At 35.6% G+C, this 19324-nt stretch overlaps 1 protein-coding gene across 1 annotated transcript; it reads right to left on the bottom strand.

The window, feature by feature from the left end:
• Positions 1–8989: 8989 nt before the first annotated feature.
• LOC110453275 (M-phase inducer phosphatase-like) lies at positions 8990–12912 on the bottom strand. The gene is made up of 9 exons (XM_021502163.1): positions 12579–12912; positions 12182–12328; positions 11806–11877; positions 11533–11664; positions 11137–11286; positions 10721–10819; positions 10298–10425; positions 9854–9971; positions 8990–9445 (listed from the first exon to the last, which is right to left on the bottom strand). Exons 2-9 carry the CDS (start codon positions 12326–12328, stop codon positions 9311–9313), a joined length of 981 nt encoding a protein of 326 aa, XP_021357838.1. The 5' UTR covers positions 12579–12912; the 3' UTR covers positions 8990–9310.
• Between the last annotated feature and the right edge of the window lie 6412 nt (positions 12913–19324).

Below are 19324 nucleotides of genomic sequence, written 5' to 3'. Positions count from 1 at the left end.
AGTCTGAATGCTAAATTTTTAGTATCATGTTGTATGCACATTAAATCAAAAGAAAAGAAAACAATGCTGCCGCGAGAATAACAACCACGCCTATTTCCACGGTATTCCATTAGAAATGGAAAAAAAATGATTTGATAATTTAAACGAATGTTGTTGGACCAGTGAATAGCCAATCTGTGGCGGACAGTTTTTCAGGTCTGTACGAGGCATGCTGGCCACCATATGTGAATATTTACCCGTGTATCGAGATTGATTGAACTCTACGTGTATGCCTTCTATATTTATATTATATATATGTGTGTACTTACCTGAGCTGTGCTATATATATATAACCGATGTAAGGCGTAAGGTGGATTGCTGACCGATGATTCGTCACGGTCTACTGCATATATGTACTTTGCTCAAGATTAGCGACTGGAAACACGTGCACATGTACAAACTTTTGTATAATCCTTAGACCAGACCATATATTATCAATATACATTGTTACATACTACCGAGGCAATGGCGGATACAGAGGCTGATATCAGTAAGACACTGAGCCAAATGGTGGATATGATGAAGAGAGTAAATGAGAGGCTGGGAACTATTGAAACGCAAGTTCAGAAATTAGGAAGTGTTCAAGCATCACTCGCTTGTAAGGTTGATAAATTAAACAAGGATGCTGAAGATATTCGGAAGAAGAACACTGATATTGAAGTCAGCACGGAAGCAATAAGCGAGTTCTATGAGAGCGTCAAAACGAAAGTTGGACAAAACGAAAAAGAAATAGAGAGGGTACGAAGTGAGGCAGACGACCTGAAGGAATCTACACGTGATCTTTGTGACTCCAGAGCCAAAGTCGAGAATGAGCTGCTGATGTTGAGAAAGGAATGTAATGACCTGAATTGTGTGACTGAGGATCTTCAATGTCGATCGATGAAGAACAACCTTATATTTACTGGACTACAGGAACAGAAATACGAGAACACCGAGGAAAAACTAAAAGATTTCATACGATGGGAACTAGGAATTGAAAGAGACATCCCTTTTGGTAATGTACACCGGTTCCAGCGGTACGTAAGGGGAAAGACCAGACCTATTGTAGCAAGATTCCTTTTCAACAACGACAGACAAATGGTGAAAAAAGTGGCTATATGTTGAAAGGAACTCACTTTGGGATTCGGGAACAGTTCCCTGATGCCGTGGAGGAGCGACGCAAAAAGCTGTATCGCGTTATGAAGCACCACAAGGCAAATGGACACAGTGTTCAAATGGTCAGAGATAGGCTGTATATTTACGGAGAACCATACTTCCCAGGTGATGAGTTATACCAACAAACGGAACAAAGTGACCAGGTAACGTACAGTCAGGCGTTACAACAAGGCGCGAACACAGAAACACCGCGCGGGGAGAAACGCGGGAGGACCTCATCGACGCCGAATGGGGATGGTTCCGAGAGACCACAAGCTCGCGCCAGGACATCTTCGCCTCTTGTCCAGTCTCCCATGTTCACCAGGGATAGGGATCTACCAAGTGCGCGACAGTCACTAGCTGGATATGAGCGCGTTCGATCACCGCGACTTCCAGCAGAGGATTTTACCGCGTCACAACGCCACAGTCCGCGTACACCAGACGGTCATGTATCAGGACAGCGACCCACGATACCGCCAAACGGAAGTAGGCATGATCACAACGGCAGGTTCGATAGAGGATTCGGTAATCGACGCGGGAGATAGGAAAACGGGGGGAGTGTGACAGTAATATCTTGGAATGTTTGCAGATCTCTTACTGACAAGCTAAGGGAGGATGGTTTTCTGGACATAGTTTGCAAGCATGATATCATATGTTTATACGAATGCTGGGTTAAGAAAGAGGATGTCATAGAGTTAACTGATTATACGGCGCATGTCGTGCCGAGATTAAATGGAAAGGGGGGAGGAATCGTTATATTTTATAAAAATGAGCTAAAAGATTACTGTAATATTGTTGAAAATGTAACGGATAGTATTGTAGTTTTTAAAATATCCCGTGTATTATCACTTGATGACAAAGATACGTATCTATTTATCAATTATTTTCCTCCAGCGAATAGTACTTACTATGAAAACCATGATGTAGATCTTTTTGTAAAACTAGAAGAAAGTATTTCCACACAGTGTAACCCTTACACATGTAATATATTAGCTATCGGAGATTTTAATAGTCGAACCGGAGAAGTTGATGATTTTATTACATCTGATCGAATTGGTAATATATCTTGTAACATCCTATCTAATATCGTGAGCTATTTACCTGATAATAACATGAAAAAACGTACAAGCATGGATAAGACTGTTAACCAATTTGGGAGACAATTAATCTCTCTGTGTAAAACAACCGGTTTACGTATTATAAATGGAAGACACACCGATGATGCTATAGGAAATGTTACTTTTTATAATGCAAGAGGTTCGAGTGTCATAGATTATGTATTAACACACGAGTCATGTTTTGAAATTGTTAAAAGTATTGAAGTTGGAGTTTTTAACATATATTCTGACCATTGTCCGGTCATTTTTTCCATTTGTGTAAATAAAGGTATGTCAGATAACGTGGCTGATGAGTGTTCCGTGAGTCAGCATGAGAGATTACAGCGCGTGAATGTGAAATGGAAGGATGCGAATACAGAGGAAGTTACGAGAGTACTAGAGAGAAATATTGATAGTTTAATAGATATCTGTAATGTATCTGATCTCAGCAAAGCTAGTATTGATATGAGTGTAGATACGTTCGCATGTGAACTTAATAATCTTATTTTACCTTTTTGTACTAGTAGTAATAATGTTATACGTAATAATGTGAGAAACTCAGACAGAGTTGATGATAAACCATGGTTTAACGTACATTGTAAACGATTATATAGAGAGTATAAAAACGCCCTTTACACGTTTAATAATTGTAAAAACGATGAAAATCGTATTAGTCTTACTAATAAGAAAAAAATGTATAAAAAGTTGGAATATAAACTTAAAAAAGAATACAAATGCCATCAAGGTAACATGTTAAACTATATGAGAAAACATAATCCTAGGGCATTCTATAAACACTTTAAAAATCGAAAAAAGAATGTAAAAAGTGAACTGAATGCAACCGATTTTTTCGATCATTTCCAAAAGTTAGCTATATCCAGCCCAACCAATAACGATGACGTTAACGATTTTTTGCTTGAACATGACACTAACGGTCCAAATGTTACATTTGAAGAGTTAGACGTTAATATAACAGAGTCTGAGATATTGTGTGCAATAAAGAAATTAAATACAAATAAGGCATGTGGTCCTGATGGCATTTTAAACGAATACATGATTAAATTTAAGACTGTTTTATTGCCATGCTTAGTTATTCTATTCAACAATATACTCACATCCGGGCACTTTCCGGAAACATGGTCTAAAGGTAATATTGTGCCTGTCTTTAAGAAGGGAGATGCAAATAATACTAATAATTACAGAGGTATTACTCTAGTTAGCTGTTTGGGAAAACTTTTTACGTCAATCATTAATAATAGACTGATGTCATTTGATAAGAAATACAGTAAGATAACTGACGCTCAATTTGGATTTAGAAAAAATCTTTCAACTATAGACGCTATATTTGCATTACAGGCCATAATTAATCGGAGTCTTAAACATAAGAAACGATTGTATTGTTGTTTTATTGATTATACAAAAGCATTTGATTTTATTAATCGACAAAATATGTGGTTCAAATTAATAAGGGAAGGAATTGATGGAAAGTTATTAGTGTTAATAAGGTCTTTGTATAATAACGTAAAATGTTGTGTTAAGTATAATGGTTCATTATCTGACTTCTTCAATTGTGTAAACGGATTGTTTCAAGGGGAAATTTTGTCTCCATTATTGTTTTCATTATATGTAAATGACTGTGAGATGCAATTTTTAATTGACAACTGTCCATCGATAGAAATTCAAACTTTAAATCTGTTCCTGCTGATGTACGCAGATGACATGGTAATTTTTTCGGAAACACCAGAAGGCTTGCAAGACATGTTAAATTCTTTAGAAGCATTTACAAAAAAGTGGGATCTAACGGTCAATACAGATAAAACAAAAGTGCTGGTTTTTAGAAATGGTGGTATTTTAAGAAACAATGGAAATTGGACATATAACGGATGTCCTTTGGAAATCGTAAATGAATTTAATTATCTAGGTATGTTGTTAAATTACAACGGCACTTTCAGAAAAACACAGCAAAAAATAGCAGATCAAGGAAGGAAAGCTTTATTTTCAGTTATGAATGTATGTCGTAATAATTATTTTAATATTGAAACCCAACTATCAGTATTTGATACATATGTAAACAGTATTTTGTGTTACGGTTCAGAAATATGGGGTTTTCATAAAGCCCCGGATGTTGAAAAAATACATATTATGTTTTGTAAAAAATTACTCGGTGTGCGTAAAAATACTTGTAATGCTATGGTTTATTTAGAGCTTGGTAGATATCCATTATCACTGCTGAGGAAATTCAGAATTTTTAAGTATTGGATAAAGATTATAAATACCGATAATTGCATTTTAAAATCATGTTATGAAGACATGTTAGTGCGTAACGACAAATGGGTAATTAATATCAAGAATGAATTATATAGAATAGGTCTAGGTTACATATGGCAAACAGATAACATTGATAATAGCTGTTTGATTATAATTAAAGAAAGACTTTTAGATATTTATAGACAAGATTGTATAGAACAAATTAGAACATCATCAAAAGGATTTTTTTATACATGTCTTAACAAAGAAGTTGGTATACAGGGTTATTTAAGAAAATCGTTTATGAAAGGTTACTTAAAAGAAATAACAAAAATTCGGCTTTCAGCCCATAATTTAAATGTAGAGAAAGGTCGTTATCAAAATATTCCGCGACTTTTAAGAATCTGTACCGCTTGTGATATAGATGATGTCGAAGATGAATTTCATTTTATTCTTAAATGCCCCTGTTATTCTGATTTACGTGAGAAATTTTTAAAAAAGTACTATTGTAAAAAACCGAGCATGTTTAAATTAATTCAGTTATTTAACGGACAAAACACAAATGAATTAGCAAAATTGGCCAAATACATTAAAGCTGCAAATTCAAGAAGAGCTTTATTAACATAAGTAGTTATGCTCTCCGAGTGTTTTGTCTCGTCTGTGTATTTATTAGTATTTTCGATATTTGTCAATGTTATGAGAGAATATATATATATATATATATATCATGTATATGTGTTACACTGATGAGTCGCAAGACTCAAAGTTAATAAAGAACTTGAACTTGAACTTGTTGGACCACGTTTACGAGTTATGCTGCGTTCATCAATCTCTTTAGTGCCGTCGTATGATAGGTATATAGCTTTCCAGGGGATAATCCTACTGTATTTTGAAATTTGTTGCGGTATATCGTGATTATGCAAATTGAGTTGCAGAGTACACTTCAGTTTACGCTGTTATGCGAAGAGCGCACTTGGGTTTAAGGTCAATACATTGAAATACCAATTTCAAATCTTGTCACATCCTTATCATTTAACTCTAGGATTACACAAAACACTTAAATTGCACTGAATATTTGTGTCATTTTCATTTACAACATAAAAAGTATTTTGTATAAATTGCGTAATGATTTTATGTTGATCAATCAAATGTCGCGTGTTTTAAATCCCCGCGCGCGTGCTATGCTGCGCCCGTCTAGTTATATGCCCCTATATATCCATTTGTCTTTGAATGATAAAAAAAATGTGTATGATAACTGAAAAGATGCTCCTGATTATGAATAACAGGTAAATATACCAATTATAACAAGGGATGAAGTTCACAGTGCGATTCAAAAGGGCGCCGGTTCCGACAGTATTCACGCTGAAATGCTTGGTAATAAGTTCTTAGAGAAATCACCCTTCAACACCGGCCGATGTTTTGAGTTTGGTATTATTCCGAATCAATGACATCCTCGATATCCAGCGGTTACACTCATTTTCGCTCTCTGCACAAAAGTGAGCATAACCCCTAGATATCGAGGATGAATCAATGGTAAAACCAAAAAGAACAGATCCCCAGAAATCCCTAAGGTGCCACGAAACAACCACCTACACGTGCTTTATTGACTTGTGCAATCCGTTTGACACCGTGGATAGAAACTAACTGTGGTTTAAACTCCGACGCGCTGCTATACATGGCCGCATATATAATGCCATTGTGTCTCTATTCAATGACGTCAAATGTTGTGTGGAGGTTCATGATTGGTTTGCCGTACAAAGGGGCTTAAAACAAGACTGGCTAATGTCATCGACTCTTTTTGACCTATAAAGTAACTAATTAATTGACGATTTAAACAGTTTGCGTTTGGGTATCGATATGGATGAACTCAATATTTATTCATTATTCTATGTTGATGACATTGCGTTAATGGCGCCGCCAGAGAAAAAGCTACAAAGCATGTTAGACACTGTAGAAAGGTGGTGCTTCGAATGGAGAATTTCACAAAATCATAGTACAATAAATGTTGTACACTTCCGGTCTGTTTCTACAGTACACCGACTTCAATCTTACTTACAACGGTTGCCCATTTGGAATAAGATCCACTAATAAGGGACGGAATGGGCTTTGATTTTTGACATCTGACCTTACTGATTTGGCACACTGTGGCTCAGTGAGTTGTTTTCAGGGGTTTAGAGACGACAACCGGTCATTTGCACTCTGTGCTTGACAAAGGAAACACGTTTTCGAAAGCTCGCAAAATATTTTTCTAATCTTGTTTGTGTTCAAAACAAACTGTTTATGATTGCCGATTCACCGCAGTGATTAAAACAAGTATCTATAGGCATGTGGTTGGACGAAAACTTGATTATGAAATGAGTAATGAAGGAACTCATGAAATCGGTTAGCCGTGCTTTAATTAAGTGCCCTAACAGCAAAGTTCATTGATGCGAGTTGAAGATCTTACGCGGTGTTTAAGAAAATTGGAGATACGGGATGGACATCATGATTATTTCAACTTATATTAAACATTCTTGTTGGCCCGGATGTTAGCGTGCGGGGTTTTTAATTTAAGAGGAAACCGGAGTTCCCGCAGCCAAACCCTGTGGTCGGGCAGGTGACCCCATACGAATACCTTTCACGTCCGATCGGGAAGTCGAACTCCGGCCGCCTTGATGAAAGGCGAGTCCTTTATCCACTGCGCTACCCGACAACCCCTATATGGAGTACATAGATGGTCAGCTAGAAGAGGAAATGCAAGGGATACTAGCGCCATGAAACTGGCAGTCAGTATCAAATTGGAACATTTAATCTAAACTACACCAACTCGATCAATCATTGGTTTATTACGATGTGAACAGACAATAATGGTACACACAACATAAGAACATTTAGAAAGTTTAAAAAGACAAATTTCTAACTGGCCTACCTAACCAATGCTGATAAATAGACTATAACGGAACATTTTAGCAGAGTTACGTTGTGGTATAGTCTGAATTTAAATATAGAGAATGGTCATTTTAAAATCCCGTTTGTGCCATGGTGATGGTAGTTCCACAATCGAACAGGTACAGTGTATATCCTAGACTCCATGGTTTAGTTATTTTGTGATTCAGGTGCTTAACTTGTGTTGTAATAAAACTCACCAAGATAATATTACGAACTGAGAATAGCACATTGTTAGCTAACCTGATCTGCTGTTTATAAAAGGAAAAGGTAATGATTCTAACTTAATGCGTCACCAGTTGTGGAACTGCCATCACCTGGAGGCAGAAAACGGGCAAATAAAATTAAAAAAACTGTTGCAACAAATCTTCATGTACAATCTTATTGCAGCTTCCATCTCGTATTTTTCGGAATCCTCTGATGTCGTTAATTTATGCCGTAAGGTTAATTAGGGGATAACACCAGTGTATTTGATATTTGCGCTGATAAATCTTGATAATACTGCCACAATATCGCCAGTAAAACTCAATTTGCGGCAGTATGCAGTAAGCCAATGTATATCCCCAATCTAATTCATATATGCTGAAGCTACCGAAAGAAACGACGAGTTTAAGATGTTTTTGAGCGTTTCCTTCAAAATCAGCGTCACTCTGCCGGGGAAAATTGACGCCAGGACCTTCAGGGTTTGTGACGTCACTATATGTAATAATTGATTTCATGACTCTCCGAGGTCAGGCGGGGTACTGACGTCACTAACATATTGTCATTAACACCATTGACGTTGTCTAAGGTAAGTCATAAGATTAGTAGATTAATAAAGTCTATTAAATGTAGGTATGTGCGGTAGGGAAATTCTACCCTATGGTGCAGATTTTGGGATCAGAACCTTGCCTGTCTACACCAAATGGAAGAATGTCCCATCCTACATACATATACACGATAGTTGACTCTTTTCTCCCACCTCCTACAGGTACCCAGAAATTTGGCGACAATGGCATTGCGAATGCAACAATAAAATCGTATAAATTATATCTTCAATTCAAATTTTCCCCGATAAAACGTAGGATAAAATCTGGTATAGCGAGGGTACCTTAAATTAATGGCGACACAATAACAAATTAAGTGATTAATCGAGTATCTTCATAGATGAAATTTTGACGTTGAGTAGAGCGTAAGTAATTCACATGTTCAGAATGGCCGCCATGTTGGTAATTGTTTTTAAAACTTGTAAAAAAATGTTTAGTATACAATAGGTATCTAGTTTTTTTTATGTATTTTTCAGATGCACGTTTTTATTAAAATTTATCTTACTCTGTAAATTTGATTAAATCCTGTTGAACTAAATCAAAACAAGATTTGAACGTGAATTCACCTTCAGAAGAGCAGATCCTTCTAGCATAATATTATTACCTCACATTAGTATTATACTGTATGTGCAGCAAATGAAAAGAAGAGAAACGCTTTGTTATTATGATATTTGTATTTATTAAATATTGAACAATGTATAAAGCATAAATATAACAGGATATAAGCACTTCAATGGCATCACATCACTTCACAATAGCCAAGTAATATCGGCCTACTGGTGACCACGACAAATGATCACATACTACAGTATAGCACTTGAGTTTAAAGATAGCACTTCAAAAATAGTCCAGTAATACCGCCACTTGTACTGGTAGACTTGGCGTATCGTCGCATACAACTTTCATCACAATTTGTCATTCATCAACATGTTTGTGAATTCAAGGTTGGTGTTACGTCATTTCAATAAGTTGGTGTCAATAAAACTGGAAATTTCCGTTCATCGTGTCCAAATCACGGCATATTTGACATAATCTCGTTCGGGTTATGAGTGAAATAAAATTTCAAACATGACGTCGGCACACAGATTTCTTCTTGTCTCCACAAGACCAGGATTTGGATTTCGACCGGAAGTGACGCAGGTCGTCACAGTGCCCAGGATGTAACATGGGCTTATATTCCATGGGCTGACACAGAGTCTACAAAAATAATTGTATAATTGATGAACAAATGATCTACCTTTATTTGATTTGTAAAAAGTTCAAACAGTATACATGTAAGAATTGATCGTCTGGATTATATTACTTGTTTCATTCTGTGTGATTGTATGTCCCCAATGAGTTAGTGTGTTAGCCGACACACTGATGTAATATTACAGTATACAGTATCGGTATGGTACTTGTGTCTGTATTTATCCCTGATAAAATTTCTAACTTTTACAGTGTGGCGTGTTATCATAGTTTTTATATATATATATATATCGCAGGTTAAAATTGAATACATTTATATTTACAAGAAAGTATTATCGGATCTAACCTTATACAAATTACTGTATAATATATAACATATTTTGATTATACATCTAATGTTTTTTTTATATAACTTACCTTGTCCGTGTGATAGAAAGCCTTGAACCCGCCGTCCAGGAGATACACCTCGGGGAAGGTCAAGGCCGGGTAGTTAGCCTCGTTCTGGGCACGGTCATGGGTCCTCAACAATCGCATCCTATCAAGGTAAATAAATCAGATTAGAATAAACCTAGATGGTAGCAATTGAACGTCGACACTGATATACATATATATTATTTATTGTAATAGTATAAGCATTGTCTTGCAACCAGTGCTAATAATTATAGTAGTATATGCTTATTACAACTAATCAAGTTTTGGAAGTGTTTAATTTGACATGAGTTTCAAATGAATTATTTATGACTCACTAACTTCGAACACCTTTTAAAAGGTTATTGGTTTTGAAAAATGCTATCTTCATGAAATGCAGCGAAACTAACATTTTTGAAAAAACGTTTATTTCATGAAGTACGTGAAACTTACATTTTGGGCCCCCTCTCTGAGGAAAATTCACAGTGGAAGATGAGGATGTTTCTCTTCCCAGTAACATCACTCCGTCTCTCATGAAGCAGCTGCTGAACCTGGTCACGTGTGTACTTGTTCTCGGCATTCTGAGGAAAGATACAAAATATTTAATTTTAAGTACTTATACTTTTAAAACAACTTGGGACAGCATTTAAACGATGGTTTACTGAAAATAACCCTCGAGACATTTCGACCAGACATGCAAGCAATGAGATTGGCTTCCCTACCACGTGCGTAAATTAACACAGCTCGTGCACTCACATTGCCAGACCAAAGTGTTTAACTACAGAAATTAAGCTCGATGTTCGTTAACATTATAATAAACTCGATATAAACAATTTAGTAGACAAAAACTATCAATATCTTGTACGTGGTACACACCTGTATATGACCTCCCTCGAACTCGTATGGGTACCGACAGTCGATGATTCTGTAGTCATTGATGACGTCATCATACCTTCCGGTCAGGATATCTGCCATCTGTCAATACAAGTATATATATTTATTTATTCAATTTTTAGATGAAAACAGTTACGACATAAAAATAAAAAGACATCCAAGAAATATTAAATTAAAAACAAATGAGCAAAATCATAAGCCCCTTATTTCAAAACATATCCCACTAGTCATTGAAGTGTCATATACAAATAGTTTCCAGGTTGTGCTATAAAAACCTGTCTTCAATTAGTTAATGACATAGTTTTACCCTAATTTGAATATCCTTATCTAATAACAAATAGACATCAGCGGAGTCTTTTGATCTCATTTTAAACAGACATTACCCAATAACAACTTACCGTGTGTGCAGAGATAGACTTGAGGTCCTGGTGATTGCCCCTGATGGTCGGCAGACAAAACGTGTCAGTCCCGTCCCCCACTAAATCATCCTCCTCCACCAATCGGTTAACGGCAGTCTTAACGTCACGTGACCTCGACGTTTGGTCGCCCTACAAAATGATGAAAATGTACATAAAAAGTATTCTCGTTCTTTATTGATTCGATATAAATTATTCTTTTCAAATCACAGAGTTGACATTAAAAACAGCGCACTTTTGTAGTGAGTTCAGATATTTCAAATTACTTTATATATTAAGTTGATCTGGATAGTTTCGAAAGTCAAATATAAATAAAAAGAAAATACAAATTAGTTCTAAATATATAACATGAGTAATGGATAGAGTTATATTATTTACCTCAAAAGACAGTGCCCTCTCGTCCCTCCTCTGTGACTTCGGTGGGGGTGAACAGGAATCTTCATCGTCATCACGTGGACGCTTGTCTGAGAGGAGAGATCGTCTGAAGCTAGTATCACGTCCATTGGCTGCCTAAAAGTAAAAACGTTATGTAATGTAATTCGTTTATTCCTTTACATGCAACATTAGTTTTCGTTATATACTTATTCATTTACTCAATTAAATAACAGTGATTGTGTATATCTCATTATTTGACAAAGTTTGTGTACTTACCTGTACTGGTGAATCAAACACGTTGCTGAAATCCAATCTTGTAGAAACTTTGTAGTCTATTGGACTCCCGAACTGAAACACAATCAGGGAAACAAATTAGTCACGTTTATGATCAGATGTTAGGAACAAGGGAGACCATTTTCATTCTTTTATTTTATCTAATTTTCACAACATTTATATGCGTTTACTCAACTAAATACATATGATATGCCTTAAACTAATAAAAGATTATTACTTGATAAACGAACAAATATCTAAATGGTGGATGTTTTGTAAAAGATAAAAACAAATTATACTCGTTGTAAAGGTTTTGAATTAGGAAGATTTACACTATATAATTTAATAATAGTTTTCTTTGTTAATATCAAATACTCACCACACCATCATCCATTCCAAGTCCAGAATCCTCATCATCGAACAGCTGACGGAGATTCTTCTTCACTTCCGGGGTCATCAAGGATTTGATCTCATCGTCATCAAAGTCAAGGTTGCGCCACGGGGTGAAGGTCAAAGGGGATGTCATCTGGGAACAAAAGAACGATAATAATCATTGTGTGAAAACGGCTGATTGAAGAATAATTATATAAACATTATTTCATAATTGTGATGAAACAAAACAAATTTCATGATAAAGATATTTATTTCAATCTTTACATTAAATTCTGGAAAATATAACACATTGATTTTCTCAGTCTATAGATAATTTGGTCATATAGAAAAAACTTTGGATCAACACTGAGGTAAAACACCAGGTAAACCGAGTATATACTTACAATAATAGGTCGAGAGATTAAATCTGTAGCGTGGAGTCAAGTAAATCTGGATCTCGTTATCAACTAGCTGGAGTACGGATGATTCGGTGATGATATGAAAGATAAAGTTGTGATATGGACTACAGGTAAATCACATATATTTATACGTCACGGAGAAATCGACATCTACTTGTATTAACGTCCTCAAGGTGTCTGTACTCCCCTCACTCTGGTCACACCCAAGCCGTCCCGGGGCCCCGGGGGAGAGGTACTCCATCACCTCAGATTATATATACACAACAGTTTATGTTTTTACAATATCGATACCTATAGAGCCTAGTTCAGATTGTTTTATTCCTTGTGTAACACACATCAGAGAGTAGACATACAAATAGTACAGTATATTACAAATTTACAATGATACATGTATACAATAATATTCATAAATCGTGCAGTACTTCAAAATGACAGATAATAAGAGACAGCATTTTACACTGCAATACACCAACATCGTAAGGTTCCGATACAGTGCAATCATAACAAAAGTGTAACTTTCAACGACGTACGTTACAGGTAATGATAACTGGATTAATAGTTACATACACGAATATGTCACGAATAAATAATCTCTAGTAGAACAGTAAAAAACCCCAATAAAATACACTGCCATAGTGTAATAAATACGATGTTACACCTGACGTTAGTGACAGTGATATTACGATATAGAAAATACTCGTCGATGTTTCGAAGTTGTTAATTATGATTAATTTACCATATAATTTATATCACATAGGAAAGGAAATGAACGGGCACAATCACCTTTTTTTTTTACACAATATACACATAATACAAATATCTCATCAAATATGGTATACTGAAATGAACATTTACAGGAAAAATGAGATAAATATTATACAGTGTTATTACGACGTTTTAAACTTAAAAACAGGAATTTTCCTAATTTATTTAATTCCTTAATGTTTTGAGTAGTAAATAACTGTATCAATTTGAAAACACTTGGTCGTTTGTAATAAAAAGGCTTAATAAACTCGCGCCTTAAGTCGTTATAAAAGTTACACTTTAATATAAAATGAAATTCGTCTTCAATATCATTAGAGTTACATAAGTTACAGAATCTTTGTTCTCTAGGAAGGTTTCTATATCTTCCCTGTTCAATATTTAAATTATGAGAGCTAAGTCTAAAGCGAGCTAAAGTCTTTTTATATGAATTATCAATTGGTTTTATTAAATATGATTGCAAAGAAAAATTGTCTATTAGATGTTGATAGAGGAATCCTTTCGGAGTTGTTTGGATATTAGTTAATATTTCCTGCCGGTAAAAGTCAAAAAGTCTTTGCTCAATGATTGTATAGATATTTCTATCATTTCTAACATTTTCCCAAAGGTAAGTTAAACCTAATTTGTTGAGTTCTGTGCGGATATCAAGAATCCAATTATCATTTGATAAAATTCTTTCCTCGTAACATGTTTTTAAAATGCAATTATTCGAAGTTTTTAATTTTAACCAATATTTAAAAACTTTCAGTTTTCTACATACAGACAATGGTAATCTTCCTAACTCACAATAAACTAAATTATTACACGTACTCTTCTTGACTCCGAGTAGCCTTTTACAGAAATGTATGTGTATCTTTTCAACATCAAGAGCTTTATGAAAGCCCCATACTTCTGCACTGTAACTTAAGACGCTATTAATATAAGTGTCGAATACAGAACATTGTGTTTTGATATTAAAATTATGATTTTTGAACTTATTACAAAGCGCATAATATGCCTTATTACCCTGATCTGCAACATGCTTTTGAGTGACATAAAATTTACCATTGTAATTAAAGAGCATGCCTAAGTAATTAAACTGGTCGACGACTTGGAGCTCTTTAGTGTCGTAAAACCATTTTTCGTTGTTTCGTATCCCGCCACCATTCCTGAAAACTACTATTTTCGTCTTATCAGTGTTCAAATTGAGTTTGTACTTGTTATTATATGATTTCAGAGCTTCCAGAATATGTTGTAACTTTTCTGGCGTTTCTGCAAATAGCACCGTATCGTCAGCATACATTAAAAGAAAAATGTTAATTAAATTAATTTCAATAGATGGACAACCTTCTTTTATAAAATGAATTTCACAGTCATTGACGAACATGGAGTATAAAATGGGTGACAAAATTTCACCCTGAAATAGACCGATTGTATTTGAAAAAAAATCTGAATACAAACCATTGTGCTTTACACATGACTTAACTGAACTATACAACGATTGAATTATACGTAACATTTTCCCTCTAACACCCTGCTTAATCAATTTGCACCACATATGAGATCTGTCGATTAAGTCAAAAGCTTTCTTGTAATCAACAAAGCAACAGTAAAGTCTACCACCTTTTTTACTTAAATATCTATTAATTAAAGTCTGAAGTACAAATATTGCATCAACGGTTGAATGTCCGGGTCTAAAACCAAATTGAGCATCTGTTATTACATTATTTTTAACATCCCAATTAACTAGTCGCTCATTCAAAATGGAGGTAAACAACTTTCCCATGCAACTGACTAGAGTAATGCCCCTGTAATTATTTGTATTTTCTATATCGCCTTTCTTATATACGGGGGTAATACTCCCAGTAGACCAAGCTTCAGGGAAAATCCCTAATTGAAAAATATAATTAAAAAGTTTGATTAAATATGGAACAAGTATATCATTGCAATCAATAAAAAGTTCATTAAGCATTTTGTCCTCACCACAACTTTTATTTCTACTTAACTTATGTATTGCAGAAATAACTTCTTTTTCTGTGATATGGGAGTCGAGTTCTTCAAATACACATGATATATTATTTTCATCTAAAGTTGTTTCGCCTATCTCGTGAACTGGATTACCTTGACAACTTAAATCTTTAAAATGATTGTAGAATTTGTCAAGAGAAATTTTGTTAGAAACTTTAAATTTTCGTTTCGAAAAGTATTTATAAAAATGTTTCGGGTTGTGTTTTCTAAGATACTCCATCATATCTCCCTCCTGTCGCTGATATTCTCTCTTCAGTCTTAACTCAAATTTCTTATAATCAGTTTTTTTCTCAATTAATATTCTATGATTATCAGCAGTTTTAAAATTGTTAAATGTATGTAAGGCATCTTTGTATATCTTATATATCTGCTTACATGGAAGATTAAACCAGGGTTTATCCTCATGCTGAATACTTTTTTTCTTTGAGACATTATCAGTTATAGTTGACTTACATCTATGTACATCACACAGTGGTAAACACATCTCATTTAGAAAAGAACAAAGTTTGTCAACACATAATTCGACATCTGACTTGTTTAACAAAGGTGTAACGAGGAGTTCACTTAATACATTGATATTTTGACTAAGATTCTGTCTAATGGAGTTTACATTATCATCATTCCACTTTACATTTTCACAAACGCATCTAGCATGAGCTTGATTTCCAGGTAAATCTTCATCAAAATGTATATCTAATCTCAATTTAAAAGATAAAGGTGAGTGATCAGACATAGTTACAAAATTACCAGACTTAAATTCTTTTACATTTTGAAAATTGTCCCCCTCAACTAAAAGGTAATCTATAAGGCTTGTACCAATAGAACTAAAGAAAGTAACACTTCCATCCGGGTCACCTGAGTGACGTCCGTTCAATATCCTAAAACTAGTAGATTTGCACAGAGACAATAACTTTCTTCCAAAAGAGTTTACAGATTTGTCCATGCTTTTCCGCTCAGTAAGATCATACACACTGTCAGATTGATAGTCAACAGCATCAAATAATACATTACCATCTTTACCCAATCCATCATTAATTATCATATCAGGTCTGGTACCAGTTCTGGCATTGAAATCTCCAGTTATGTACACTTTACCATTTGATCTATAATTTATAATGGAATCTTGCAAAGTTTGAAATAAATCTATTTCTTCTGTGTTATTTTCATAGAAAACACTTTTTTCGGGGGGAAAGTAACAAAACACAATGTAGCTATAACTTAAATTTCCTTCAAGTTTTAACCATATTATGCTATCGTGAATATTTTCAACTATCGATATATTGTTTTTTAAGCAGTTTTTATAGAATATAACAATACCCCCACCGATACCAGTTTTCCTCGGGAAGACATATTTACAATAACCATCTAACTCAAATTCATCTTTCTCAGATAACCAACATTCACTGAGACACACAATGTCATAATTGTTGATAATATCTAGAAAGTCTCTATTACAGAGCTTTCCTAATAGGCCTTTACCAATGTTCCACGACAGTACCAACAGGTCTCGCTCAGCCGTATACGGTTGCGCGTCACTCTCCGCGTGATCCTATGCACGATGATCCTCCCAAGGCCGCTGGGGGCCCCTGTTGTTGGACTGTGGATTCGCCGAAGTGGCAGGTCTGTTCATCGCGCGAGGCTGGGTTGGTGGTGAATATCTCTGACGCGGAGCAGCAGTAGGCTGTTGACGTCCTCTGTCAGATGCTGAGGTGGACCGTGTGTCCGCCTGTCCTGTAGAAAATCCACTTGATCTGCTGGTATGCTGGTTTGCGCGTTTGTTGACATAACTGGCCTGGTCGCTGTGGGTGATCCCTGGTTGTTCCTCGTATAGCCTACCGTCTATGTACAGCCTGTCTCGGATCAGTTTTGCGGTGTTCCCAGCTTGTTTGCTACGTTTGCGGACTGGATACAACCTTTTCTTTCTTTCCTCTTTTTCTACCGGATACTGTTCATGAATGCCAAACATGGTCCCTTTCAGATGGAATGACCTGCTTTTGACCAGTTGGAGATCTTGGTTGTACACGAATCTGGCAACAATCGGTCGGGGCTTGCCACGTATGTGCCTACCAAACCTATGGACGTTGACAAAGTCAATCCTATGTTGAATACCAAGTTCTATATATATGAAGTCCCTGATGAGAGCCAAGGTATCCTCATTGCGGTTTTCCCCTGAAAGTCCGGTGAAAACAAGGTTGTATTTCATAGACCTGCACTGTAGATCTAGAACAGTCTGTTTCATATTGTCGCGGTCCAGTCTGAGTGTATCAAAACCACTACAAAGTCCACTGATGACTGACTCCTGTTCTTTTACTGCCTCTGACAACTCCTGGTAACTAACCGAATTGGCACTGAGTTCGTCATACTGGTCCGATACAAAATTAGCTGTAGATTGGAAATCTCCACACTTCCGTTCGGCATCTGAAACACGTCTCTCAACCTCATTTACTCTGATAGTTAAACGAGAAAGATGTTCTTCAATCGTATCTAGCTTGTCTAGCTTCTCCATTTTGCTGAGTATAAAGTCAAGTTTACGGTTTGTTTCGTCGTGAAACTGATAATGACACTCGATTTCATCCTTGGCTCTAAAGGTCGGTTTCGGAGTCGAAGATGGGGGGATAGGGGCCTGCTTGGTAGGGCTGCCGTACAGTACACCACTCACAGCGTTCAGTATGCTACTCACAGTACCTATAGAGTTGTTACTGCTCTCGCTTTGATCTCCATCTTCTGTATCCTTCTTCTTCCTTTTCTTGCTCTTCCCCATGTTTACACAGTTGACGTTACAGAGGTAAGTAAAATCTCACTAACACTATAAATAGTTATGTCGCGGTCATCTACACAATCTAACAGTAGCGCGTCGATGAAGCGTGACAGATTTTCGGCCGTGCGTCGTGACGTGTCTCAGAACAGGTGAGCATCGGGGTCATGGTTCAGAACGTTCACTATATATATATATAGGCGATATAATGAACACAGCACCCAATATAACAAAGGTTCATAAGTCACAAAATAAATCACGGATAGGCAACACAGCTACATGATTACGTAGTAACAACCTGCCGCCGTCTTCTGTCCCAAATAAATGTCAGAAATCATCATGAAAAGGCACAAATAATGTCGAAGAATACGGAGCTCATCCAACCTGGACACTAATGGGCGCCGCCATCTTGTCTCGTATTGTATCTATAATCAACCAGTTAAAATTTCAAATATTCGATTTAATGTCAATAATCTTTTCAATAATATTATTAATGATGAACTATATATAGCTAGTTTCACTAGTTATATTTATCAAGATTATATTTGACCGAATTAAGTCTACTAATTATAATACATTTTCATATTTAGTAATATTTAGTATGTCTCTATACACATTGACCATTTTGTGAGAATAAAGTCTTTGTAATTGTCATTGATGGTTACGAGATAAATAACGATCTATGTTTTTGTAAGACAGGATTAATATTAATTACTGCAACAAAAATACATCACACATTTTTAAGTGCGAAAACCGTGTTGACCGTTTAACGGGAGATAACTGGCAAGGATTTTTTCAGATTATATAAATTCCTGACGTATACACGTAGCAATTATGTAATATGTGCCAAACGGTTCGAGCATAGTTCGTTTCGTATCTAGAACCAAGTTTGTGTTTTTGCAGAAATTGTTTTGTAACCTATCCGAAAGCATCTGAACAATTTGGTATATATGATAAAGGTATGTTGTTTGTTGTTAAAGTGAAATAATACACTTGCTTTAAATTATTTACTAAACATTATCACATCGGTCTGACCGGAAATGGCGTTTATTCCATTAATTAATCGGTATACGTCCGATACAATACGTTGCTTGTTTAGGAATGAAGTTTCAGTTTTAAATGCACGAGGAAAGAACTCTATTAAAGGGGCATCACGCTGAAGTAACTTTTTTTTTTGTCTTTTTTCCAAATACTACATAAACATATC

Source organism: Mizuhopecten yessoensis, unplaced genomic scaffold (assembly GCF_002113885.1).
Source record: "Mizuhopecten yessoensis strain PY_sf001 unplaced genomic scaffold, ASM211388v2 scaffold7225, whole genome shotgun sequence".
Classification (NCBI taxonomy): domain Eukaryota; kingdom Metazoa; phylum Mollusca; class Bivalvia; order Pectinida; family Pectinidae; genus Mizuhopecten; species Mizuhopecten yessoensis.
Note: the sequence above shows the minus strand (reverse complement) of the source record. Positions and strands in the feature narration are given on the sequence as shown.

What these genes read in the sequence shown, in the direction of transcription:
- LOC110453275 (XM_021502163.1), bottom strand. Translation starts at nt 12,328, where the DNA reads ATGACATCCCCTTTGACCTTCACCCCGTGGCGCAACCTTGACTTTGAT. An exon ending in TGTTTGATTCACCAGTACAG is followed by an intron (nt 11,665 to 11,805) that starts GTAAGTACACAA and finishes TTTTACTTTTAG; the next exon opens with GCAGCCAATGGACGTGATAC. An exon ending in AGAGGGCACTGTCTTTTGAG is followed by an intron (nt 11,287 to 11,532) that starts GTAAATAATATA and finishes ATCATTTTGTAG; the next exon opens with GGCGACCAAACGTCGAGGTC.